Source organism: Sceloporus undulatus, chromosome 2 (genome assembly GCF_019175285.1).
Source record: "Sceloporus undulatus isolate JIND9_A2432 ecotype Alabama chromosome 2, SceUnd_v1.1, whole genome shotgun sequence".
Lineage (NCBI taxonomy): Eukaryota > Metazoa > Chordata > Lepidosauria > Squamata > Phrynosomatidae > Sceloporus > Sceloporus undulatus.
In genome coordinates this window covers 206,778,798-206,803,120 of record NC_056523.1, presented here as the reverse complement: position 1 = coordinate 206,803,120, position 24,323 = coordinate 206,778,798, and the positions used below count along the sequence as shown (strand labels likewise).

Sequence of the window (24,323 nt, the reverse complement as noted above, 5' to 3'; positions counted from 1 at the left end):
CATCACTCATACTGATTGAATACAGTTTACAAAATAAATAATTTGACAGCCCAAAATACCAGTGTTTATATTTATAGATTACTGTCCATGTGCTCATGTGCATCCAGTTCTGGGCACCACATTTCAAAAAGGAGGTTGACCAGCTGGAGCATGTCCAGAGGAAGGCAGCCAAAGTGGTGAAGGGTCTGGAAACCTATGGGGAGAGACTTTGAGAGCTGGAGAAGAGCAGGGTAAGAGGTGATATGATAGCCCTGTTTAAATACTTGAAGAGGTGCCATATTGAGGGTGGAGCAAGCTTGTTTTCTGCTGCTCCAGGGAGTAGGACATGGAGCAATGGATGCAAGCTACAGGAAGAGAAATTACACCTCAACATTGGGACGAACTTCCTGACAGTAAGAGCTGTTTGACAGTGGAACACACTCCCTTAATGGAATGTAGTGGAGTTTCCTTCCTTGGAGGTCTTTAAGCAGAGGCTGTGTGGCCACCTGTCGGGAATGCTTTGATTGAGAGTTCCTGCATGGCAGAATGGGGTTGGACTGGATGGCCCTTGCGGTCTCTTCCAACTCTAGGATTCTATGAGGCAGATTATCATGTTTGTTCATATGATTTTTGTGATTATTTCTCATCTGGAAATTGGTAAAATATTTACCAATGGGTTATTGTGATTATTTGCTATGCTCTAAATTACAGGAATAATTTCTTAGCTATGATGGCTGGTTTGCTTTCCATAAATGTTTCCATTTCTAATCAAATAGTGACCAATAGGATGGCTGTAAGTCCATTTCTAGTATTGTTTACTAGTTGCAAGCTATAGAGAAGGAGGTTGGATTTTAGGTTATCTTTTAACATTGCACATTTCCACACTTTTAAAATTGGCGTTGTAAAAAACTAAAGGCCATGAAATGTATTCTAATGTTGGGAGAAAGGAGATTCATGCTAAATATTAAAGATTTGCTTGGAGGTACTGCTGCACTTAATTTTCATTTTCACAAAGGCAACATGAGAGGTAGATCTCAAGTTCATATACAAAAAAAAAGGAAGATGCCTTATGCTTGAACTCAGATCTCTTACTGAAGCTCAGGCATGTTGTACAATAATGTTATTGCTATTAGAAAGCTGGCTACTTTTTTCTTAATGTCACTGAAGCTGCTGCAGTTGAAACATCACTCCTAATGTTTGTTCCACTGATCAAATGAGGATGTATCTACCTTTCATTGTGCCATAATTGGATGATATTCTTGCTGTGTGAATAACTGCTTCTTTTTGTTTTCCCTCTCCTTAATCATTGCAAACCATCACATTTCAGAGGAAGAAGAAAATTTTGCAACATTGTTTCCCAGCCCTGTTCATGTTCAGTCTAGTTACAGATTGAAACAATGTAATCTGCTTGACCCTTTTCTTTTTCCTGTTCCTCATGGTTTTCTTGGAATAAAAGTAATGAAATACATATACAGTCATCCCTCCATATTTGCGGCTTTGATATCTGCAGCTTTGATTATTCACGGATTTCATTAATATGTTCTCTCTAGGACTGTCTAGGTCTTCCAGTGCAGCTCTGTGGTCAACTTTAAGTAAAAGTTTCACTGAAAGACCATTTGTAGCTACTCCAGTGCCATTCTATGGTCAGTGTATGTTGGACATTGACCACAGAGTTGCACTGAAGGACCTAGAGATTCCTAGAGAGGTGTCCTCTCAGGTAAAAACATGATGTTTTTGTTATTTGCGGTTTTTCCATATTCACGGGGGTCTTGTTCCCCTAACCCTAGCGAATATGGAGGGACAAGTGTACTTATACATATCTTAAGGTTGGTCTGTTTATATAAGAAGTGGACGATCAACTAAGTGTCCTCTATTTTTTCCCCTCCTTGGAGGTTATTAGGACTTAAGGAGCAGGGATTTTCCATGCCTGGGAGTGTGTTTTGAGCTTTGGTTTGGTCACATCCTCCATTTTGAGAAGCATGAATTTACATTTTCAATAGGAGTGCTTTACATTGGCTTCAATGAAAATGGAATCTCCCAGTTTGTATTTGATGATTTCATACAGTGTGGAATGATTAAAATCTTTATACAGTGGGCCCTCGGTATCCACTGGGGTTTGACTCCAGGACCCTGCCATGGATACCAAAATCTGTGGATGCTCAAGTCCCATTGATGATGTCCCTAAATGATGTGCCTAATATAAAATGGCAAAAACAAAGTTTGCTTTTGGAATTTAGATTATTTTTGAATATTTTCAAGCCATGGATGATTGAATCCACAGGGGGAAAATCCATGGATACAGAGGACTGATTGTAGTTCCAGAAAAGTGTATTATTTGAACCTGCATATCAAAACATATTTTATAAAAAAAACAACATTGATTGACATTGATATAAGAAAATATAGGGAAATGAATGAATGGCATAGCATGATGCATTAGGTAATATGATAAAATGTCTAAGCAGAGGAAATATAATGTTGATTTTATTGTAATGTTGCTTTTCCTTACAAAGGCATGCAAGGTAGCAATTTCATCCTTCTACCCGAGTATCTTAGGAAGCATGGGTTGTCCCAAGCTTCTCTGAGAAGTGGGCCCTGTGGTTCCTCATGGCCACACTTCCCAAAAGGACTTGCAGAGAAGCATTGCAGTTTCCCATTGCATCATTCAGAAGCCATTCAGAAAGCACAGGAGAAAAGCAGCAGAGAGTGTCTTGAGCAGCATGAGGTTTTTAGAAAAAGTTATGTTGATTTTAAAGATCAAGCAAACCTTTGGATACTCTATGCTTAAGCAACAGTCCTAGTCCTTGAGAAAACAACGATAAAGATCTTTTCCTCCTTTCCATGATGTCAGAGGTGCATGGAATCACAGAAAACACCTCCATGAACGATTGTGGGGGAAAGCCTAAACAATTTTCAGCCTAACATTAATTTTACCTTGTTAAATTGATTATTTTTCTCTGCCACCTACCCAGATATGAACATTTTGTTTGTCTTTATGGTTATTGGGCTAATTGCTCTCTAATATGAGCAGAAAATATAAGGAGCCCATAGGCAGAAGAGAGAAAATTCTGAACCTTTTAGAGAAAATTAGGGAAGTTCTTGGCATTTTTTTCAGGGAAAAATAGAAATGGTGCATGTATGTGTGTTGGGGAACTTAACTATATGTAACACCTTTTTTTTTTTACCAGACCTAGATTTACATTGCCACAAATGCCTCAATATAACTTGCTTAGCATATATGTTTTTAATTTTCATCTAATTATGAAATCTAGTAAGCAGTCTTGAGCCTCATTACTCAGAGAGACATTGGGCTGGATCCAGACTTGGGCATACTGAGAAGTCATTGAGACTGTAAGTTATGACCAGTTAACTCATTGTTCCATAAATCTAGTAGCTGTGTAAGGGTGTATGTACAAGCCAAATTGTGTATGTATCCAGTGCAAAAGGAGGGGTAGAATACTACAGTGTTCCTCTGCATTTTTATTTTTCCCCTTTGGATAATATATGATCCGGTGATGACACCTATTATGAAAGACTGTGTTGATTCTAAATTAGACAAAATTTTTTGCATCTGAATAGATGTTATCCAGGTTGAATAAATGAGCAACATCTGAGTTTTGTGCACCTGCACCCAGCCTCTGTGCTGCTTTGCTTCTTTCCGTTGCACTGGGAAGCTGCAGTTATTCGTAGTCTCCCATTACATTCAGAAAGGGAACTGTAGTTAATAGGTTTGGAACTAACTTGAAGTAATATTTAAGCTTCGAGGAGATATGGCTGCAGGATGCTTCTGAACCGTGGACTACGAGTTCATATACTTGCTGTAATCCTAAATACACTATCAAGAGGAATAGTTTCTATTGGATCTGTGATGGTGACTTACTGCTATTCTACCCATTGGCTTCCTGGCAGTGGGTGCAGTGAAATAGATCTAAATGAGCAATTTTCAAGCAGTACTTGAATTGGATCTGAATGCTTCTGATGAATGTTTGGCACAGTGACTGCTTATGGGGCATGTGACTGTATTTCTGTAGTTGAACAAATTGAATAGTGATATACTCCTGGTTGCCGTCTTGTAATAGTGACTTGGTGTAGATAGTCCTGACAAGTCTGTGGCAATTCAGAGCACTGATTTCATAAGCAAACTTTTGTCTTTTGTTCTGAAGCAAACTATGGTCATTGTAAGTTATACTTGTATGTATTTGCTAACCATAGCATGCAATTCTTAAGCCTGACCTCATGAACTGTTAATATCATAAATTAGTTTCTTCTGTTCAGCTTTGCTTTGGGATTGTTGGGTTTTGTGTGTGTGTGTGTGGTTATTTTTGGTTTTGAAACATTGCTGAATATGTTTTGGTATGCAGCTATATCTCAATTAACAAAGTATTTGTGTTCCTGGGCAATTCCCAGTAGATAAGACCCCCACATCCTGTAGTTTGGGTTATGCTCCTCCCACTCACTCCAATAGGCAGGAAGTAAAAAAGAGAGACCTTACTACCTTGGAATCATGAAGAAAGACTTAATATGGCAAGGGCTCCAAGGATTGAAGAAAGGTCTTGGCTTTGCCTGTGACTCTCCCACTCCTCCAAAGCTGTCCCTTTTTATGGTGGGAGCACAGGAGATTTATGCAAACAGCTTTACAGCCCATGGGAGCTGTGGCAACAGATGGTGAGGGTTATCCCCTCCATGTCTCTGTTTCTCCACATCACCTCTGCCCAGCCCGTTTAGGGCCAGGGATCAGTGAGCAAACTGGCCAGAAGTTATGGAAACTTCCCTTCTCACTATATCTGCCCAGCCCATTCAGGGCCAGGGTTCAGAGGACAGGCCAGCCAAAAGCCATGGCAAAGAGTTTCTCTGCATCATCTCTGCCCAGCCTGAAACAGGGCCAAGGTCAGAGAGGCAAGCCAGCCAGAAGACATAGGAGAAGGGGTGGAGATTTGAGATGAGAGGTAGAAATAATGTGGAAAGAAGAGAGATAGGTTCCCACATTGAAAAAGAAGAGCATGTTTCAGTGAACATTTTATTCAGAATTAACAATACATACATAGAATATGAAACATCAAGGTCAGCTAACTTTTGCATAACTAAGGCCCGAAAGAGATGGGCCAAAAGCACCGCCTTCAGGCAGATCTAGGAGTGTGGTGTTCGGATGACTGAAGCCACACTGTGGCCCCCTAAGGTAGCCCAAACCCAGTGCAAAAAAGGAGCACCAAAAAACATTCTTTGCCAGTGGTCTGTTGCAGACCATGGTGGCAGTCAGCCTCGGTACTGCGCCATCTGGTCACCTTGTGGTTGGAGCAGCCAGAGGCTGCTCCAAGCCACCTAGCTGCTTGAAGCCTTCCCAAACTGACCTCTTTGGAATTTTCACTCTCCAGTTGCATCGCTGTTCCCACCAGACTGTGATCGTGATTGATTTTATTGACTATTTTATTGGGAGCATTTTATTGGGAATTGTTGTTTTAATGCTATTTTAGGGTGAGAGGGAGATAGGGAATTGGGATTTGATATGTCTTGTTATGTTTTTACTTGTGGCTTGTTGTGTTGTGTTTTCATTGTTTTTTGTTTGTTAACCGCCTCGATCCAATACAGGGAGAGGCGGGATACAAATAATAATAATAATAATAATAATAATAATTATTATTATTATTATTAAAAGCAGTCTGAAGATTTAAACACTACTTAAAGAATTCTTTGAGGATTTCTACAGGGATAATATTTTCTTTCACCATCTTCCACTTTTCTTTTGATTTCTGTTTGGTGGGTCAGATTCATCTGATGATCTCCCCTCTTCTTTGTGGTTGGCTGTTCTTACATGCTGTGTAAAGCAGTGGTTTCAAAAACTTTTTAAACTCCTGTGACATCCTCCCCTCACTCAATGAAGTACAATTGACCCCAACATTTGCAGGTGTTAGGGGCACAATACCCCACCTCAGCGTGCCTCAAGCCAGGAGGAGTTTGCTGGGCTGCTTTTCAATGTTGTCCTTTCTCCCTCCCCCCCAGCATGGGTTCCCTGAAAAACAATGAAGAGCAATCCCCCCAGCCAGATCATCAAATAGCAAGAAGCAACTCTCTGACTTGAGGCACAGAGAGGCAGTTGTAGTGCCTTTTCAGCAGCTTCTTCTTCCTCTTTCCTTCTCATCCCAGGCAGGCTGGCCTCTGCGCACCTCATGGTCATAAGGGCCATGCGCCTATTGCACCAGTGATGGAACACGTTTAGAGAAGCAGAGCAGGAAATGCATTGAAAAGGATACATCACATGGCTTCTTTGCAGGGACCAGTCACTCCTCAACAGTAGATATACAGAGAGAGGCCTGCTCTTCTTTTTCACATTTACTGAACTTGCAGACTGACTTTTCTTGTGCCTTATTCAGGAACTATGACGTCTCCTGAGGGGTCCTGCCCCACAGTTTGAGAATCACTGCTGTAAGAGCTTTTGGAGGCAGGTGCTTCTTTAGCTTGTCTGCTGTAGGCAAGCATTTGTTGTTGTTAACCACCCTTGGGTTGGTCTTGACTCTTGACGACTCGGGATGAAACATCTCCCAGACACCCTGTCTTCCACTACTCTTCCCAGTTTTTGCAGGTTCATATCTGTGACCTCCTTAATTGAATCCTTCCGTCTAGTATGCGGTCTTCTCTTTCTAATTCCCTCCACTTTTCCTAGCATTATTGTCTTTTCTAATGAGTCATGTTTTCTCATGATGTGACCAAAGTATGACAAAAATACATGACTACAGTAGATCATTGAGAGTAAAATTCTGCTCTTTTCTAGCTCAAGCTTTGTTTATTGCTTTGTTTACCACAGTGTGTTTCTGCATCTGTGTTTCTCCAGCTGAACTTCACCATCTTGCTGATGTTGCTAAAAAACTTTGAGTTAGACAGAAGATTAAGAGGAAAAGAGGGGCTGGGTGGGCATAAAAAGCCTTTGGAAAAAGAAGCTTTGCTATCTGAGGCCTAGTTAAGTGAGGCATGCCTATATTTTCTCCATCAGCTAGAATGTCAGTCCTTGTCCATTATATTGCTTTGGTAAAAGAGGCTAAAAAAGAAAACATACTGTGTATTATCTCTGTTACCACATCTGATACTATTTTGTGCAGGTAATGATCATGGTGTTTTTGGAACAAATGCTCGTCATCATTAAAATATCTTGCCTAAGAACTGTAGCAGTTCTAAACCTGTTTTAATCCTACATCTGCTCCATTTTGAGTGGTGTTTTGACACAGACATTAGAGATCCTGGCTTACTTGTGGGTTTTGCAAACAGATAGTTGAAATTTCATATTGTCATTTTGTGTTTTAATTTTTCCATTTATTTTATCTACACAATTGATAAAACAAGCAGCTCTTAAAACACATACTTTGTGTGCCCTCAAGTCTTTTCTGATGACCCTAAAGTGAAGCTATCGGGGATTTCTTTTGTTTTGTTGCTCAATTTGTTCAGATCAGGTTTGTCCTTGCCTTCCTTAGAGGTTGAGAAACAGTGACTTGCCCAAGATCATTCAGTGGGTATCCATGGCTGAAGAGGGATTCAAACCCTGGTCTTCCAGTGTCCCTAGTCCAACACTCAAACCACTACACCATAATGACTCTAAATACATGGAGGTATGAAATTAAATACTGGAGGAAAGATGTGGCCGTGGGAAGGAGAAAGCCCTGCCTCTGTTCATTATGAATCTTTTAAAAATCTACCATGGGTACATAACTTTAATAGACTTATTGTCAATTAATAACTGTTGTATCACTGTTTCTGCAGCAATCCAGTTATGTTTCAATGTACTGCATACTTTCTTCAACTAAGAACTGAAAGAATCAGTCTAAGAATCATAGAAGAACCGTAATTGTGGCAAACATGGGCTCTCCTGCTATATTCACATACGTAGGGGTCATTGACACTCACGTTTTTATACCAAGAAGATCTGGAAAGATTCAATGATGCAATACCAAATCAAAGTTCCCACTACGTTTACCACGCAAAAGCATCGGTGCGCATAAGCTGTCAGATTTTATTTTTTTCAAAAGGTCCACTGTCTCATGCTCCTAAGAGAACCCTGCTCTGGGAATCAGCCATCAGTGCCGATAAGGGGACTAATTCACCGTCAGAAGAGGAAAAAAGCTGGTCATTGCTTTAAAGGGACCACTTTCAGAAGCACGGGAAGTTTGAATCCACTGTATTTATGGAGCCAGTTTCTTCACCCCTGCAACCAAGTGCAGGGAAAAACTATGGCGCTTTGCTGGCAGGGCATGATCAGTGGGATGTGTATGTTCTGCCCCTCTGCACATAGCCCCTCCCTTCCCGAGTGCTCTGAATGGAATCAACAATGCATTCTCATTTGTGGCTTTTTTAAAAAGATTCACAAGTACCCGCTTAAGTGGGTTTTTTGCCAGCCCCCCTGAAAAGTGCAGTGAGTTCACTTGGTGCAAATATGAACGACCCAGAAGTAATCAGGTTTCCACACTGGGTTATTTCATAATGCAAATGAGCCCATAGTTTACATACATAGCACCATAGAATATCTTCCTATGTTTAGCCCATATTTTGCTCCTTTGACTGACATTTGATAGGTTCTTAATTCCTCAGATGTAAAATTAAATAATTATGCTTTGTAGTATCTGTTCAGACTATAAATTTGTGCTGTCCCTTTATGCTTGCCAGGGCAAGTACCAGCAACAAAGAGATAATCTTGAATCATTAAATAGAAGAAAGATGAAATCTAGGAACATTATTTTCTTGAATTGCAGTATGGTGCAGCAAGCAAAGACTGGAAGCTTTCTCTCTGGTTCTTGGTATTTCTTCTCTTCTACCTAAGTCCTACTTGCAAGGCCTCAGTTTCTAATTTGTACTCATTAGCAGCAAGATACATTGCCTTTAATTTGTAGCTGACTGATTGTAAACATATTATATAGTGGCAGTTTTGAAGGAAATCCAGAATATATTGTACATAGATGTTTAAATATGACACAATACAGATGTTTCTAAATCAGGTTCCATGCAAAGTACTGATCTGCTAGGTACATTATATATGGCTTCTTGATTATTTGAGGCACATTGATGGGCAAAATTGTTTTCTTCATTTTAAGAGCATATCTTTACTCTGAAATACACTTTAGTGTAAGAAAGGAAAAAGTATTTGATTAGTTGCTAGACTTGCTTTGAACTAGGTTAAATCTAAGTCTTTCAGAAACAATCATACTTTTATTATGCCATGTTACTTTAATGTAGTCTGCCTGAAATGTGTTTCTGCAGGTGAAGTTGGGAGGACGAGTTTTTATATGTGCATGTTCTACATCAAAGGAGATTATGGTTCTGCTCTTGATTTGATGAGAGCATTTTCCATGGAGTACTTCTCTACCTGTTTGACGATGACTTCTCTGTTTACTTTATTCTCATGGGTTCATACTGTTATTCTGCAGCAATGGCAGCTAGTAAATGGACAATTCGTGGAAATAAATACAGGAGAAATTGCCTTTTTATTACTTTAATGAACTTAAGGACAAAGTGTAGGTAGCATGGTCATGTATTTACATTTCCTTACATACCACAGAAATAATCTGCTGTGGAAGTAACTGACTGCTTCTTATTCTATTTATGTGGCCATAGATAGTTTTTTGCTCCCAAAGCAGTAGCAATATAACCCAAATGTTCTTTGGCAGGTGAAGGAAAAAGCTACCTTGTTTGTTCTTTTTTATGTGAGATGTACCAAAATCCTTCATTGAGTTTTGTGTGGATTTCTGTGTTGCTTGTTCCAATGAAACTTCTCTTTTTCATTACTGTGTTACTGAACTGTCCCATTTATTTTGCAAAACACTCCATAACTCATTTCATTCTTTCAATATTTTTTCTTCCATTAGCTTTATTTACCACTACCTATGCAATAACTACTTTTCTAACTTTACCATTTTCTCCCATTTTTTTTCACACAGTGTTATTACAGATCTTATAGCAGTCGGTTTAAAGGTAGGCATCTCTTTCTGTCCTTTCATATGCATTTGTTAATCTCATATTTTTTTTTAATTTTTGGATAACACATTGTTTATATGCATCCCTTTTTCTTGTGGCGTTGCTCTGTTTCTTATTTTTCCCTCTGTGGATCTTTAGTTCATATAGGTTCACAGTTGTGTTCCTTCCAATTCAACATTATGTCATTAGTAGATTGGAGACTTAAAGATCTTAAGGACTCAAACTCTGGGTCTGAGAATCCAGTTTTTAAAAAATAGCTTCTGAAAAGATGCCAAATCCCTACTCACTATAAAATTTTCCAGTTAATTGTGGTTAATATAACCCAGAGGTACAATGTCAGTGAAGCATAGTATCCTATTATTACATTATTTACTGTCCATCTCAGCTAAGATAATCCTGTACAGCTCAATGAAGAAATGGGGCTTACTCTTTGATAAAATGGAAGTGAACAGAATTGCAGGCATGGACAAGAATGTGGCTTTGTGTGGTGGGAGAAGACAAAATATCTAAACTTTTTGTACAAGTTACTGAAAACTACTAAAAAGTACAACATTGGAAGAAAAAAAAAGAGGGGGGCTAAGATTTGAGATACCAAAAAGACTGGAGTGAATCTGGCAAGAAGTAACTGCATGGAGAGTTGGTTACATTGACATTTTTTAAAGCTGAACCATTAATTGAATGATACTTCTAACAAATACCTCTAATATTCAGGCAATATATTTTCAGTTTTCTGAGTTGCAGTCGTAGTAAAATGGTGTATTCACATAGAAGTGGAAGTATGATTTTTGAGTGATACAGGGCTTCAAATAAATGAATGGTATGTTCTACTATATAATGGTTACAGTTGGAAACTGTTCATGCTTTAAAAAAAAACCCTAAAACAAAGTGTTATGCCTAATTAGACCAGCTTGTAACATCTGAATGCCAGTAAAGGCTTAGATTAGAATGTGTATTTCTTTTTCTTGTGAATTTGACTCATCCATTTTATGAGATAGGAAATTTGCCCTACATTATCTTTTAGGTAAGGAGCCTATTCCCCTGCCTTTAGTGAGAATACACAGATACAGGGAGGCCCAGTTACATGCTCAGAAAATCTTTCCAGTGACTTTCTGATCCCCTCCCCCAAACGGGTTGCTTCTGATTTGATCTACCTGCCTTGATCTACCTGCCTTCACTTTGAAAGCAGTCAGTAATGATGGCACAGCAGGGTGTATATTCCTCATATTGGAGATTTTACATTCAAACCTTCTTCCAAACAGGAAAGTTTACATTCTTTCTTCCCTGGATATTGGTGAAAAAATGTTATATGAGCATGTAGATACTGGTTCCGCATCATGCTGAATGACAGGAAAAATGGAGAAGATGATGAGAATATTAGTTGGAGGCCTGTTTAAGATCTTTCCAGATTTAAGAGATGAGGAAAAGTTGAGCTCACTTTAGAAGTTTTCAGATGGCTGTTACTGAATTGAGGATAAACATAGTTTGGGGAAGAATAAGAGTCATTTCACTTGCCTATATTTCTTTTAGATTAAGATTCTTTCTAGAAATCTTGTCCACCTTTCTATATTAATCTCTGAGGAATGCATAATAGCTTCCAAGGAGTTCTAGTGCAGGGACAGAAAAAAAGGTAGATCAGGAATTACTGGTGGATCTCCAAGTGATATGCAGTAGATTAGTAACTATCTTCAACTCTCAGTGGGTTTAAAATAGGATCAGCAACAAAACACCTTTATTTCTCATCAATTAGGCATTTTTTTTTTTTGGAGGAAATGGGAACATAATTGTATACAACCTAATTTGTGTGCAGACTAAGGTTCTAGCACTGAAAAATATCTGGGCTTAGAAGAGGCACCTTGCTCTGCAAATCCATTTTCACGAGCAGGTACTTTACACCTCAAACTTGTTGGTGGTCTTCTGGGTTCAAGTGAAAAGCAGATCCTTGCAAATCTAAAGTCTTCCTACGTGTGTCATAATCCATCATTTTCATCTAAGAGCAGTATTATTTCAGCAGAATGATAAACTAGTCTCCTGCATAGATTGGAAACAGCTTTCTGCAGTTTTAGTCAGATCAGTAGTTCTATATCCATATACCACGATATGTACAACATGTCAATGTTTGCATACATCATGCTTTTTCGTGCTTTTTCCTGAACTTTATACAAATGTAATGCATTGGACTATCAAGCTTGCTCAGGAAAGGATCAAAGCCATTCTCCCACCAGAAGAACGTTTCTCTGTTTTGTTTTGTTTTGTTTTGTTTTATAGTAAATTTGTCATTGCCAACCAGGATATTTCTTGGGTGTGATTTCCCACTATAAAATGAAGAAAATGCACTTCTATGGCCTGGTACATACTGGCCCTTTGCGGCGTCATGGTGACGTGCTAGGGTTGCCTTGGGGTGGCGCATGCACGTGCCCTGCAACCCTAGCAAGTGATGAGGACATCGCAGCTGTGCAGCACCATCCACACAACACACACAGCTATGACGTCACAGCAGCGCAGCATCCAAACAGTTCTGCGCATCTGCGACGCCATCACGCCATCTGGTGGTTTGCAGTGGCGCAACTGTGCCACAAAAAGGAGCTGCTTCTGCTGCAGCGCTGGAGAGGCGCATCCCTGGCGCCTCTTTTTGGTGCTCTGTTCCTCACCTAAATCTCTCAATTTGTCCTCCAATAGCTATTCCATACTTTATCCATTGGATCATATGTGCCACAAATTGTGCAGTCAAGTTTCCCGCATTTGTAATGCAAGTTGGCATTTTGGAGTATCATTGTAATTTCCATATCTGTGGATGATCAGACTAGTTTCCTAGTTATGACTGACTTAATTACTAAGAAGAGATGCTAGTTGTGAATGTTCTTAACTTCAGCATTTTATTGTTACAGGTCAAAACCTGAATACAATTGTAAATTTAAAATTCATAAACAAATATACCTCATTTAATGAAGTAGATGTGTGTCTGGGCATTACTTTTAACAGAAAATTTTGTACCAGAGATGGAAATAACATGGAAAGAACAGGGATAGGTTCCTGCATCACAAAACAGAAATGTAATTCAACAAATTTAATCCAAAACGGTCTGCACATGTGAAATTAAGAAACAGGCCAGGTACACCTGCAGAAGTACACAAAAGCATATAAAACCTTTTAGAAACCACTTGAAGGCTTCTTCTAAAACACATCGAGGGATGGATGGGGTTTTTTGGTCATTGATCAAGATCCACTTTTATTAGTATTTCTTCTTAGGTGTCAATTCTTTTATACGTCTATATTTCTACGCTGGGTGTAGGTGATGAGTTAGACATATCTGCTTTCTGCTTTTCTCTGTTTTCCCATTCATTTGTGGTCAGTAAGGGATTCTGTTTATCTTGCCCATTGTAGATAGGCACATGCTGCTACAATGGGATTGGCTAGAGTAGAATTCCATTCTTTCCCAGCTCAAGATTTACTGCATTGTTTACTGCAGGCATGGTGCTGCAACCTGATACCAGAAGTCTGTGTTTGTCCCACTGTCCTTCATTATCCTCCCATTGCTGATGCTTGCTAAAGAAAACAAACCTCCAGCTAGACAGAGGACAAAGGGGGGGGGGGAGAGGACCCGTGAAGGCATAAAAAGACTGTAAAAACGAGCTCCTTTTTCAGAGAAGTTGTTAAGGGAGGTATGCTGATATAATAACAGATCTCTCATTTAGAAACAGAGCAGTTTCTTTCAGGATGCTGTCTTATGAGGTAACATTGGCTCTGTTATAAAAATTGTGTTGCCATGGGATTTAGATGTCACATTCTGTTTGTTTCAATCTGGCACTTTGTTTGCAGTTTAGGTGGTAATCATTGCTTTGAACTGAATGATGACTAGGTGGCAGTATATTCACTGCTGGGGCTTTTGAGTTAAAGGTGTTCTTCCTTTTTTGTGTGTGGGTTATTTGGATCTGCTGTGTTCCCGCCTCCCCCCAGTCAGCAAACCTTCGAAATGTATTTTTATTTCTAATAAATGTTATAAGTTATCATTAAACTTCATTACTTGGCCTACCTGTGGTAGTATTGAAATCAATTACATTTAACCATTTGAAATATCCATAGTGAGCCTTACTAAGAATGTATTTTTAAAAAATGCTGAAAGTGTACTAGGTTTATGTTTTATACAGATACCAGGTTTTATGTAGGCCCTCACTGATCTGGACACTCTACATTTACAGATTCTCCTAGCTTTTGCCCACTGAAATATTTGAGACCTGTCACCTGTACATTTGTTTGCATTATTTGAGGCCAAGAGAGTTCAAGTAGACTGGCAGAATTCTACAGTGCTAATGGAAACATGAAGGACATGCAGATGTGGGAAATACAAAATATGTGACTGTACCACATTAATAACTTTCTTATTTTTCATTCATAAGCAACATTTCAAAGTGTTAAGAGCTAAGAGGCTTGACTTAATTGCTATACATTATATTTCAACCCTTTCCTCATTTAGCTTGCTGTCAAATACTGTGCTGTAATGAACCATAGAATTTTGTTAAAGGTACAATTTCTAATTCAAAACATTTCTTGTGGTCTTTCTTTGGTTCTTTGCAGAGGTCTGTTGTATTTTAATTTCATACAGATGATATATATAGAGTTAATATATTAGAATAGTTTATGCTGCCGCTCTCTTACCTTCCTCCTCCTTGTGTCGTCTGGACTTGTGGCTACCATAGCCCAGAGTTAGGGTTTTCCAGGAAAGAGAAGCAAAGCAGCTGGAGTAGAAGATACATGGTCCACTCTGATTTTATATATCTATATCTATCAAGCCATACATATGTCCAGAATGGGTTAATTTTTGCACATTATATACAGCCTATTTTAAATCAAATCATGCCACCAGTTTCTGAAAGCATATTGCCTCCTCCCCCTTTCAATTTAGTGAAAAGAGAATTCTAAGGAAATTTCTAGCTCGTTGATGAATGTTTTAGTAAAGACTCAACGGTTTCAACTATCTTGATTTTATTATTCCACTTAGTTCTGTATAGACGCTGAATCCTTTCCTTGAGTTATAGACATTCTTTCTCAGTGGCTCTTTAATTACAGTCTTGTATGCTTTTCGTTAGGCCCAGAGTATCTTGATACTGATCTAGCAATGAGCTTCAATAATTGATACATTAGACAATGGAACTAGCTGTCTGCTAACCCTGCCAGAGCAAAAGGAAGACTGAAACAGCTGCTCTCCCTCCCTCTCTCTGTTAAACTAACAGCCCTGTTTCTAGGGAGATTGCTGCTCAACTTGTTGAACCAGTAGCGAAATGAGATGGTTTTGTTGTTAGTGAAGATTGTTGCTGTCTCCTTTGGGTAATTTGCATTATGAAATATATTCTTTCTGTAGGCTTAGTTCAGTTCTTGCAGATAGGGCAAATGTACTGGGAATCTGCAGTATTTATTGCTATAGTTGTGTGTGTGCGTGTGGTAAAAATGCTGAATGACATTTTTGTTATCCAAGGCTGTTTTCTGGCAGTTCCCAGCACCAACTGCAACACTTTATTCCCATTCTTGAATGGGCTTCCTTTCAATTCGGAGGGGAGGTCTCCTTTTCTCTTTATTTTTTCCCCCCTTACAGTTACAGTGCTTCAGTAAAATAGCAGTTTTTGCATTATAACATTCTAATTGTAAGAAACCATTTTAAAATAGAGAGGATGGGAAAATTTTCCTTTCAAGCCATAGGATCCCATTAAAAAAAGGCTTTTGGAAAAGCCCTAGTGCAAATCTAAGAATTCTTACCAAAAATAATAATCAAGAATGGAAATGAATGGTTGTAAAGGAGACACATATCAAAACCCCATGGGGTTATATTCCAAGAACTTACACTTTTTTTCGACCAGTCTAGAAGAACTCATAATACTTAACCACAGAATGTAAAAACAGTAGTGCTCCCTTGCCATTTTAAAGCTACTAAATGAATCTACATTTAGATTTGTGTTTTGCCCTTCTTGCAAGATGCTCAGAAAACTGTTGTATGAATCTTCACAATATTGCAATATGTGAGTTAGCCTAAGAATGATTTAGCCAAGTTCTGAAGAGGACTTTTATGTGTGAATTTCCACATTGAAACTGACACCTGACTTTGGCACCACACCTGTATGTAAGTGATATTGGAAGCTGTTTACAAGTATAAGGTTACTTCACTCATAACAAATTAATGTTTGAACTTAAATGTTAAAAAACATAGGAATTTTGAATCTTAACAGCAAATCTCTTCTCAGCTTGGGACTTCTGGAATGGTATGCTTTTGCTTAGTTATAAAACTGCATGAGGCTTCTACAGAAAGACTAGTATAGAATTGATGTTCCTTAAAGAAAACAGGCAACCAGGACAGTTTCAGCAAGACTGGGGAACTAACAAAGTGTAACACAATCAAAGTGCATCTTTTTCAGCATTGTTGTTGTTGTTAAGATTATAAGACAGTACAGTCAGCCTTTCATATCCATGGATTCAACCATCCACTGCTTGAAAATATTCACACAAAACAATTCCAAAAAGCAACCTTGGTTTTGCCATTTTTTATAAGGGACACCATTTTACTACACTACTGTATGCAATGAAACTTGAGCATCCATGGGTTTTGGTATCCATGACAAGGTAATGGAACCAAACCCTAGCAGATACCAACAGCCCACTGTATAAGCATTCCCAGAGGGACAAACTCTTGATTTTTAGAGCGGCAATTATAATGGATGCCTTTTTGGTTGTCCTGATTTTGTCTTGCCTGGAGGAAAGGTCTTTTTAGGAAAAATGAAGAGCAATCTGTATTTCAAATGTTTTAAAGCTATGTGAGTAGGAGGGGTATACAAATGATTGTATATAAAACTTGTAAAGTATCCACCAAGGAATGCTTTCAAGTTTGTGTTATTTTCTTAAGATGGTGAAAATACAGGGTTCAATCCAAAGCTGCACAAATATACTGCCACTGTTGCACTGAACTTTGTTTTTTGTAGTCCTGGAGCATTCCAACACGTTTTGACCAACCTGGGTTGTCATTATTCAGAGAAAACATGGTTCAATGTGTAGGGAAATTCTGTGGAATGATATAGCAAAACCAAAACATTGAAACATATGATACAGCTAATGCAAGATTGACAAGAGAAGACAATACAGTATTGTCCAGTGAAAAATTTCGTGTTTTCTTCAATGGAGCCTCACAGATTATGATGTGTACTGATAGATCCTATAAAGGAATATTTAAAAAAAAACATTTCCTTCTATAAGTCATGACAAGCACATGAAATGTATGAAAAATATCAAGATTTATTAAAAATAGTATAAGTAATCTGATTGTAAATTAAAATGGTTAACTTGCAAGATTTAGACTAGGAAATGAAGAAGTTTCAGGGGGAAATTGAATGTAAATTACATTTCTTTTTGCTTATTTCAATCTGCCCTGCTGACATGAACAAATATGTTTTGGTAGTCTTGTTCATGAAGCTTTCTGTTGACTTCACTGGAGACCCATCTTGTCTTCTCTGGTAACTTCAGGTTGAAATTTTGTACCATTTTCTCAGTACATCAGACTTATCCATTCCAGGCATAAAGATTCTCTGTTTTAGAGGCAATTAAACAGAGAGCTTCCTATAACCCACTACATGCTGCACCAACCTGAAAATGAGGCGGGGGGGGGGGGGGGGGGAGGGGGGGGGGCCAACCTGGGGGATTGGGGGGGGGGGGGGGGGAGGGGGGGGGGGGGGGAACCAAAGTGTGGCGGGACCTATATCTTGCTTTAAGACAAAAGAGCTGTTCTTTAAAATTGACTTCTAAAAAAGTTTTGGGAGAAGAGAGTCTCGAGGCCAGAGGAGCCTAGAGATTACAAGGATGACTTTGAAGGGGTACAGCAGGGAAGTAAGTGAAACTTAGAACAGGTACTGTTAAGATAATATTTTCCATTATGATGCAAATAATTATTGTGTGCCTTCAAGTTGTTTTTGACTTCTGGCAACCCTAAGGTGAGCCTATCATGGAGTTTTCTTAGCAAAAAAATATATTTCAAAGTAGATTTGTCTTTGCCTTCTGAAGGTATGACATCCAAGGTCACCTGATGGATTTTCATGGTAGAGTGGGTATTTGAACCCTGTTTTTCAAAGTTGTAGTCCAGTGCACAAACTGTTGTACTACTATGGATCTCTGATGCAGAGAATTAGGCTGGTAATAAAACCTGGAGTTTGATCACTGTGTGCACCATAATGCAGATTTTAACTATTATTTGCTCCCTCAGGCAGGGAGGTAAGATGAGCTAGTTTAGCTGGAATTTGATCACTTTGTCTTATAGAAGAAAGCATCTTGAAGTAGGGAGAATGGATGAGTATATTTCAACAGATATTTAGCCCTTTCCCCCGTTAATGCAAAGCAGAACACATGTTGGCTGTTTGAACTGTTTGCCCCACATATTCAGAGACCTGAGGCACAGAGATGGCTTCTACAAGTTCTTGCTTTGTAACTTCATTTTCTATTCGAATGACATGAAACATGCAGACATTGTAGTACTCTTAGACATCATCCCAGCTATGTTTCAGGCAGATTGGACAAAAAAGGTAGAGAGGAAAAAAAGAAAACATAGTTACATTTCACATTTATGTTTGGTTTTATATTAATTTCACATTGAAAGGAAAACAGTGAAAAGGTGAGCATATATGCAACTTTGTAATTCATCTCAAAAATACACCCTTATCAAATGCAAGTTGCATCCTTCCAAAATTAGAATGTCATGACAACAAATCTCAGTATCTTTTTACAGAGGAGTGTGTATCCTTTAGAGTTCATAGCCCCATCAATACACTCTGCATTTTAAAGTAACTTTTTGGCACTTTATAGACCCGCTCATAGAGGCGCCGTCGTCACGTGAGAGGGGCGGCGCTTTTAGACTCCCCTTGCCCCTCGCACATGATGAGGGCATCAAAATGGCGGTGCCCTATGCACATGGGTGCTGCCATTTTGACATGACGGATGCCTAGCGTCCGCACATCTTGGTGCCCTTGTGACGCCTCAAGGGCGCCATTGGCACCTTGCAGCGTCACAACCACACCGGAAAAAGAAGCTGCTTTTTGTGGCTTCTTTTTGCTGTGCGGGGGAGCTGTGCGGTTTGTCTGCTGCAGCTGCCTCATGCAGCAAACAAGGGCGGCAGCAGACCGCCCTTTTGGGTGGTCTTTTCACAAAGGCAGTTTACAAGTAAACAGAACAAATACAGTGCTACCTCAGGTTACGAAATTAATTTGTTCCGCCGTTCCGTTTGTAACCCAATAATTTCGCAACCCGAAAAGGCTTTCCGTTAGCGCTGGAAAGCCGCTAGCCGCGCTTTGCGTTTGAATTTCGCGCCGAAATAAATTTCGTAACCTGAAAAAAATATCGTAACCCGGAACAGTTTTTTCCAATCTAACTTTTTCGTACCCCGGAAATTTCGTAACGCGATCATTTCGTATCCCGGGGTACCACTGTACATCTAAAACACGAACAAAAGCATAAAAATGTAAAGTACCGTTTAAAAGCACCAATTAAAAAGCACCTATGCAATTAAAATCCTTTTAGACAGCAGTGTCAGTTGCCAAAGGCCACCTGAATAGAAGATGTGTCTGCCTCTGGACAGAAGGATCATAGGAAGGAAGACCCTCTAATCTCTCTTAATAGGGTGATTTGAGTGTTGGACTGTGACCTTGGATATCAGAATTCAATTACCTTCTCATCCATGAAACTCACTGAGTGACCTTGGGCAAGTCACATGCTCTCAGCCTCAGGGGAAGGCAATGGCAAACACATCTTGCCAAGAAAACTCCACGATAGGGTCACCCTGAGGTTGCTGCAAGTCAGAAACATGTAGGCACACACATATGGGGGGGGGGGGGGGGTTCCAGAGCCAGACTGTGTCCACAAGCAAATTCCATTCTTCCTTCACTGCTAACTGTGTCCATCAGGTATAGGAGCAAGAGAAAGGCCTCCCTTGAAGATCTCAAAACTCGTCATTCAGGCCTTAACTGAACAGTAATATTGCTTCAAAGATCTGGAACCCATCATACAGGGCATTATTGACCATAACCAGTGCTTTGAATTGTGCATGGAAACAGGCTGAAAGCCATTGAATTTGTCATAACAAGGGACTCGTGTGCTCTGTATAATTGGGCAAAAGTCTAGTTTCGCTTTGTCTCATCTGAAGTTTCCCACCCCCCTTTCAAATGTGACCCAGTGTAAAACATGTGTCACTATATCCATTGGTGATCGGACCTCCAAAAATAAGTTCAGCTTGTGTGGTACCTTTACTACTATGACTTGCAGTTGTTGAAATCTGGGCAGCCAGAAGCATCAGCCATCAGGGTGACCCCATCCAGAACAGCTTGAATTCCTGCCAGATGATAGAGGCCCTTATTCTAACTGATGGATCATTCATATCTGTTTTGAATTTGATTGTTGTAAATATTTAGCTTTGTCTTTTAATTGCAATTGCATTGAAAATGTAATACAAAGCAAGCCATTATTGCTATAGTGTTGATTTATAAACAAACTAAATTTAGGATAAAACCCATTTAATTTTTTTATTGAGGTCTAGCAAACATTTACTAGATATTAAGGTGTACAAATGTACATACACTAACATATGAAGAAGGAGGATTCGCCTGTTATTCCACTGTCATTTCATTGCCCTTGAACCTGAACTTGAAGCACCCGTCTCTTCCTTTTATCTTAAGCAGGCCAGGCTAGAGTCTAGTTTTTCATGTTCACCACCATCCTCCAAGGACCAAGAGCATGCTTGATGTGATCCTGGCTCACTACAATAATTTCTTAAACTTAGTCCATTTGCTATCTTATTTCACATATTGCCTACTGGACCAAGAATTTGTGTAACACAAATGTTGCATCACACTATACTGTGTACTGTGGAACACAAGAACAAGCTGTGAAATGTTGAAGCGTTTGTGGGAGGAGTTGATGCTGCAGACGGCAGGAAGGAACAGTTTGCTTTTTATATCAAAAAACAAAAGCACAAGTATTATTCTCTCAGGCCACCTTACCTTGCAGCATGTCATCCTAAAACAGAGTTGGAATAGTCACACTGAGTTTCAACTACCTGTTTTCTGCTCCTTGGTGTTCTCAGACTATTGATGATGATGTCTTAGAAATATTGAACATAGCAAGTGGTGTCATTGTGAGTAGCTACAACAGCAGTTTTTGCAGAGCAAATAAAGTCAGCATTCCTTGGTCCTTATTCTGCTGAATATGGAAATACTGTAGATACTTAGATATGGAAAGACACCACTGGATCTTTGCCATTGTGCTGATCCCCTCCCTTGATGTTGTACTGTGCTTCTGAACCTGTCAGATTACAGTTTGTCATAATGCTTTTGTTTTCAGCCATATTGAGAGAGGGGTGTGTGTGTGTGGTGATGGATTTGAAACAAAGTCTATTCTTTCTTTGTAGTAGTATTAGTTGTGTGCCTTCAAGGCATTTCCAACTTACAGTGATGCTAAGGTGACCATATGGGGAGGAGGGGTTCCTTAGCAAGATGAGTAGCTCTGATTATTTTTGCCAAAAGTCCTGCCACTGTTACCAGACACCTCTACTACCACTGGCATGTTTTTATCATCTGGTATACTAGGTAGCTTGCTTGAATGCAGGGAGAGGCAGCTAGCCAAGTAGATGTGAGTGGTTTTTGCCCTCCCTCAGTGTATTTGGAGAAAACATTGTATTTTTGTCAATTCTTTGCACTATAATTAGCCCCCCTCAGTCTTCTCTCTTGTTTAAAAGTGCTGATCAAAAAAATATATTTTTAAAAATTTATATCCTGCTTCTCTGTCCAGGACAACCAGGGCGACTTACAAGTTAAAACTGTACAATCCCATATCCCAGAACACCCCCCCCCCCAATATAACAGTTAAACAATTCATAATTTAAAACATACCTTAAAATAAGCAAGATGAATAGCTCTATCAATGACTATAGCTGATTCAGAGGAGTAACGGATTCCAATTTTGATGACTGGTTATCTATTCAGGAAAAGCCTGCCAGAAGAGATACGCCTTAACAGGTTTTTTAAAGCTGTTTAAGATGGTAATGTGACGGATCTTGTCTGGCAGGCCGTTCCATAATCTGGGAGCAGTTGCTGAAAAGGTCTTCTGGGTGCTTGAAGACAGCCTAGTTTACATAGGTTGCAATAAATTCTTCCCAGAGGACTTGAGTGTGCGGGTGGATTATACAGAAGGAGGTGGTCCCAAAGATAGATTGGACCCAAGCCATTTAGGGCTTTAAAAGGGAGCCCTGGTGGCGCAGTAGTTACATGCCTGTACTGCAGCCATTCACTCAAAACCACAAGGTTGCGAGTTCAAGACCAGCAAAAGGGCCCAAGCTCGACTCAGGCTTGCATCCTTTCGAGGTCGCTAAAATGAGTACCCAGACTGTTGGGGGGCAAATTAGCTTGCTAATTAGCTTACTTGCTGTTCACCGCTATGATCTTTGGAATAGCGGTATATAAATAAAACAAATTATTATTAATTATTAAAGCTCATAACCAACACTTTGTACTGCGCCCAGAAACTAATGGCCAGCCAGTGGATTAATTTTAAAATAGGTGTTACATGATTACTTCTGGCTTTGCCAGAAACCAACATGGCTGCCATGTTCTGCACTAACTGAAGTTTCCGAACTAAGCACAAGAGTAGTAGCATTGCAGAAATTGAGTTGTGAGGTTACCGGCACATGCACCACAATTTCTAGGTCCCTCACTTCCAGGAAAGGGTGCAGCTGGCATATCAGGAAAGGGCGAAGCTGATAACAGGCACTTTTGACCATAGGTTGTTAGTTGTCAAGTAGCTTGTTAACAACCAAGTATGTTGTTAATTGCCAAGAAAGTTAATTTTAAACACAATGTGCTTTTAGCAGAGTGATCCCACAGAGTTGTGTTTTGCATTCTGCAGACTGTTGGTGCCTTTATTAAATAAGTGTACATGGCTTTTCAGAGAGAGTATGAAGATATAAAGGGGGATTTGTGTATCGGCCATTGGTGATGAAAGAAAGAAAACTTCAGATGACCAGTTTAAGTGGCAGTGTGCAATAATGGCAGCTTATTTATAACCGATGAATAGGTAGGAAAAGGATCTTATGTAGAATCTTTTTATTGAATGTTTGTTCCTGAAGTATTAGATACCAAGTGTTGTTTCAATTAATTTTTATTTATACAATCCTTTAGTGCATTGTACAGTGGGCCCTTTCCTTATGTGAGGGATCCGTTCTGGACCCCCTGCATAAGGGAAAAAATGTGTATGCTCAAGCCCCATTAGAAGTAATGGGGCTCATGCTGTGGTGCATACCCCATCACTACTTCTAGGGTGCGCCAGGATTTTTCCCAATGTGGCTTTCAGTAATTTTATTTCTTTTACCAGCACTTTTAAACAAGAGAGAAGACCAGGGGCATTCTAATTATAGGGCAAATAAGCTGCATATGCTGGATGCTGCGTAAGGAGCACTCGTGGATGACACGGGCGCACTGTTTAATTTAATAAAATGGGAGTTTCGAGTGAAATAAAATGATTATTTTGTGGTTTATGTAAAATCTTGGGACTTTTTGTTGCCAAAAAGATAATAATATAAATATTCTTAGTTATCCAAATGAAGCATGGATATATTTACATTTTAATGTTTCTCTCCCCCCACCCCCAGCGTGGATCTGATGAGCTTCTTCCTTCTGATATCGTGTACGGGCCTCTTACCATGAGCAATTCTACTCCTGCTACAGGTATGATTAAGGACACATTTTGCAGCACACTGCAGATAGCCATCTGCCTATTTTCCATGACAAAAAGCCTTCTGGACTAGTTACATCTTATGATTTATTTCTACGGCAGTTACATAGTATATTGATGTAATCACAGACAGAGACTACCACCCTAATCTGATCATCTTGAAAACTTTTTCTGACTATTGGATTTGCAGCAGCAGTGGTGGAGTGTTCATATGGACTCAATTAAGAGAAGAACCAACCTGGTTCTTCTCTTATTTGATTTAGGCCAGTATTGATGGAGTTCTACACATTAATAGACCAAAAAACCCCCAAGAAGCCAGGTTTAAACAAAACAAAGTGCAGTGGGCCCTGTTATCCGCTGGAGTTTAATTCCAGGATCTCCCGTGAATAACAAAATCTATGGATGCTTCAGTCCCATTAACTTCAATGGCATAGTGAAACGGTGTCCCTTATATAAAATGGAAAATCAAGGTTTGCTACCTGGAATTTATAATTTTTTTGAATATTTTCAAATAGTGGATGCTTGAATCTGGATAAAAAATCCACGGATAAGGAGGGCTGACTGTAAAATACATGTTTCCCAACTATAGAAACTATAGAAAATAGATGAGTTTCCCACCAAGTCAGCATTCTGTGTCTAATATTTAAGACACT

General features: G+C 39.4%; 1 protein-coding gene across 2 annotated transcripts in view; it reads left to right on the top strand.

Moving 5' to 3' along the window:
• The window catches only part of LOC121923638 (polypyrimidine tract-binding protein 3-like), a 41,283-nt gene that overhangs the window by 5,849 nt on the left and 11,111 nt on the right, over nt 1–24,323 (top strand). Inside the window, exons 2-3 of one of the 2 annotated variants that reach the window (XM_042454231.1) lie at nt 9,894–9,927; nt 23,588–23,663. In XM_042454231.1, coding sequence (XP_042310165.1) covers nt 9,894–9,927; nt 23,588–23,663 — 110 coding nt within the window. The remainder of the gene's footprint in view (nt 1–9,893; nt 9,928–23,587; nt 23,664–24,323) is intronic. The other variant, XM_042454232.1, reaches the window with a different exon arrangement.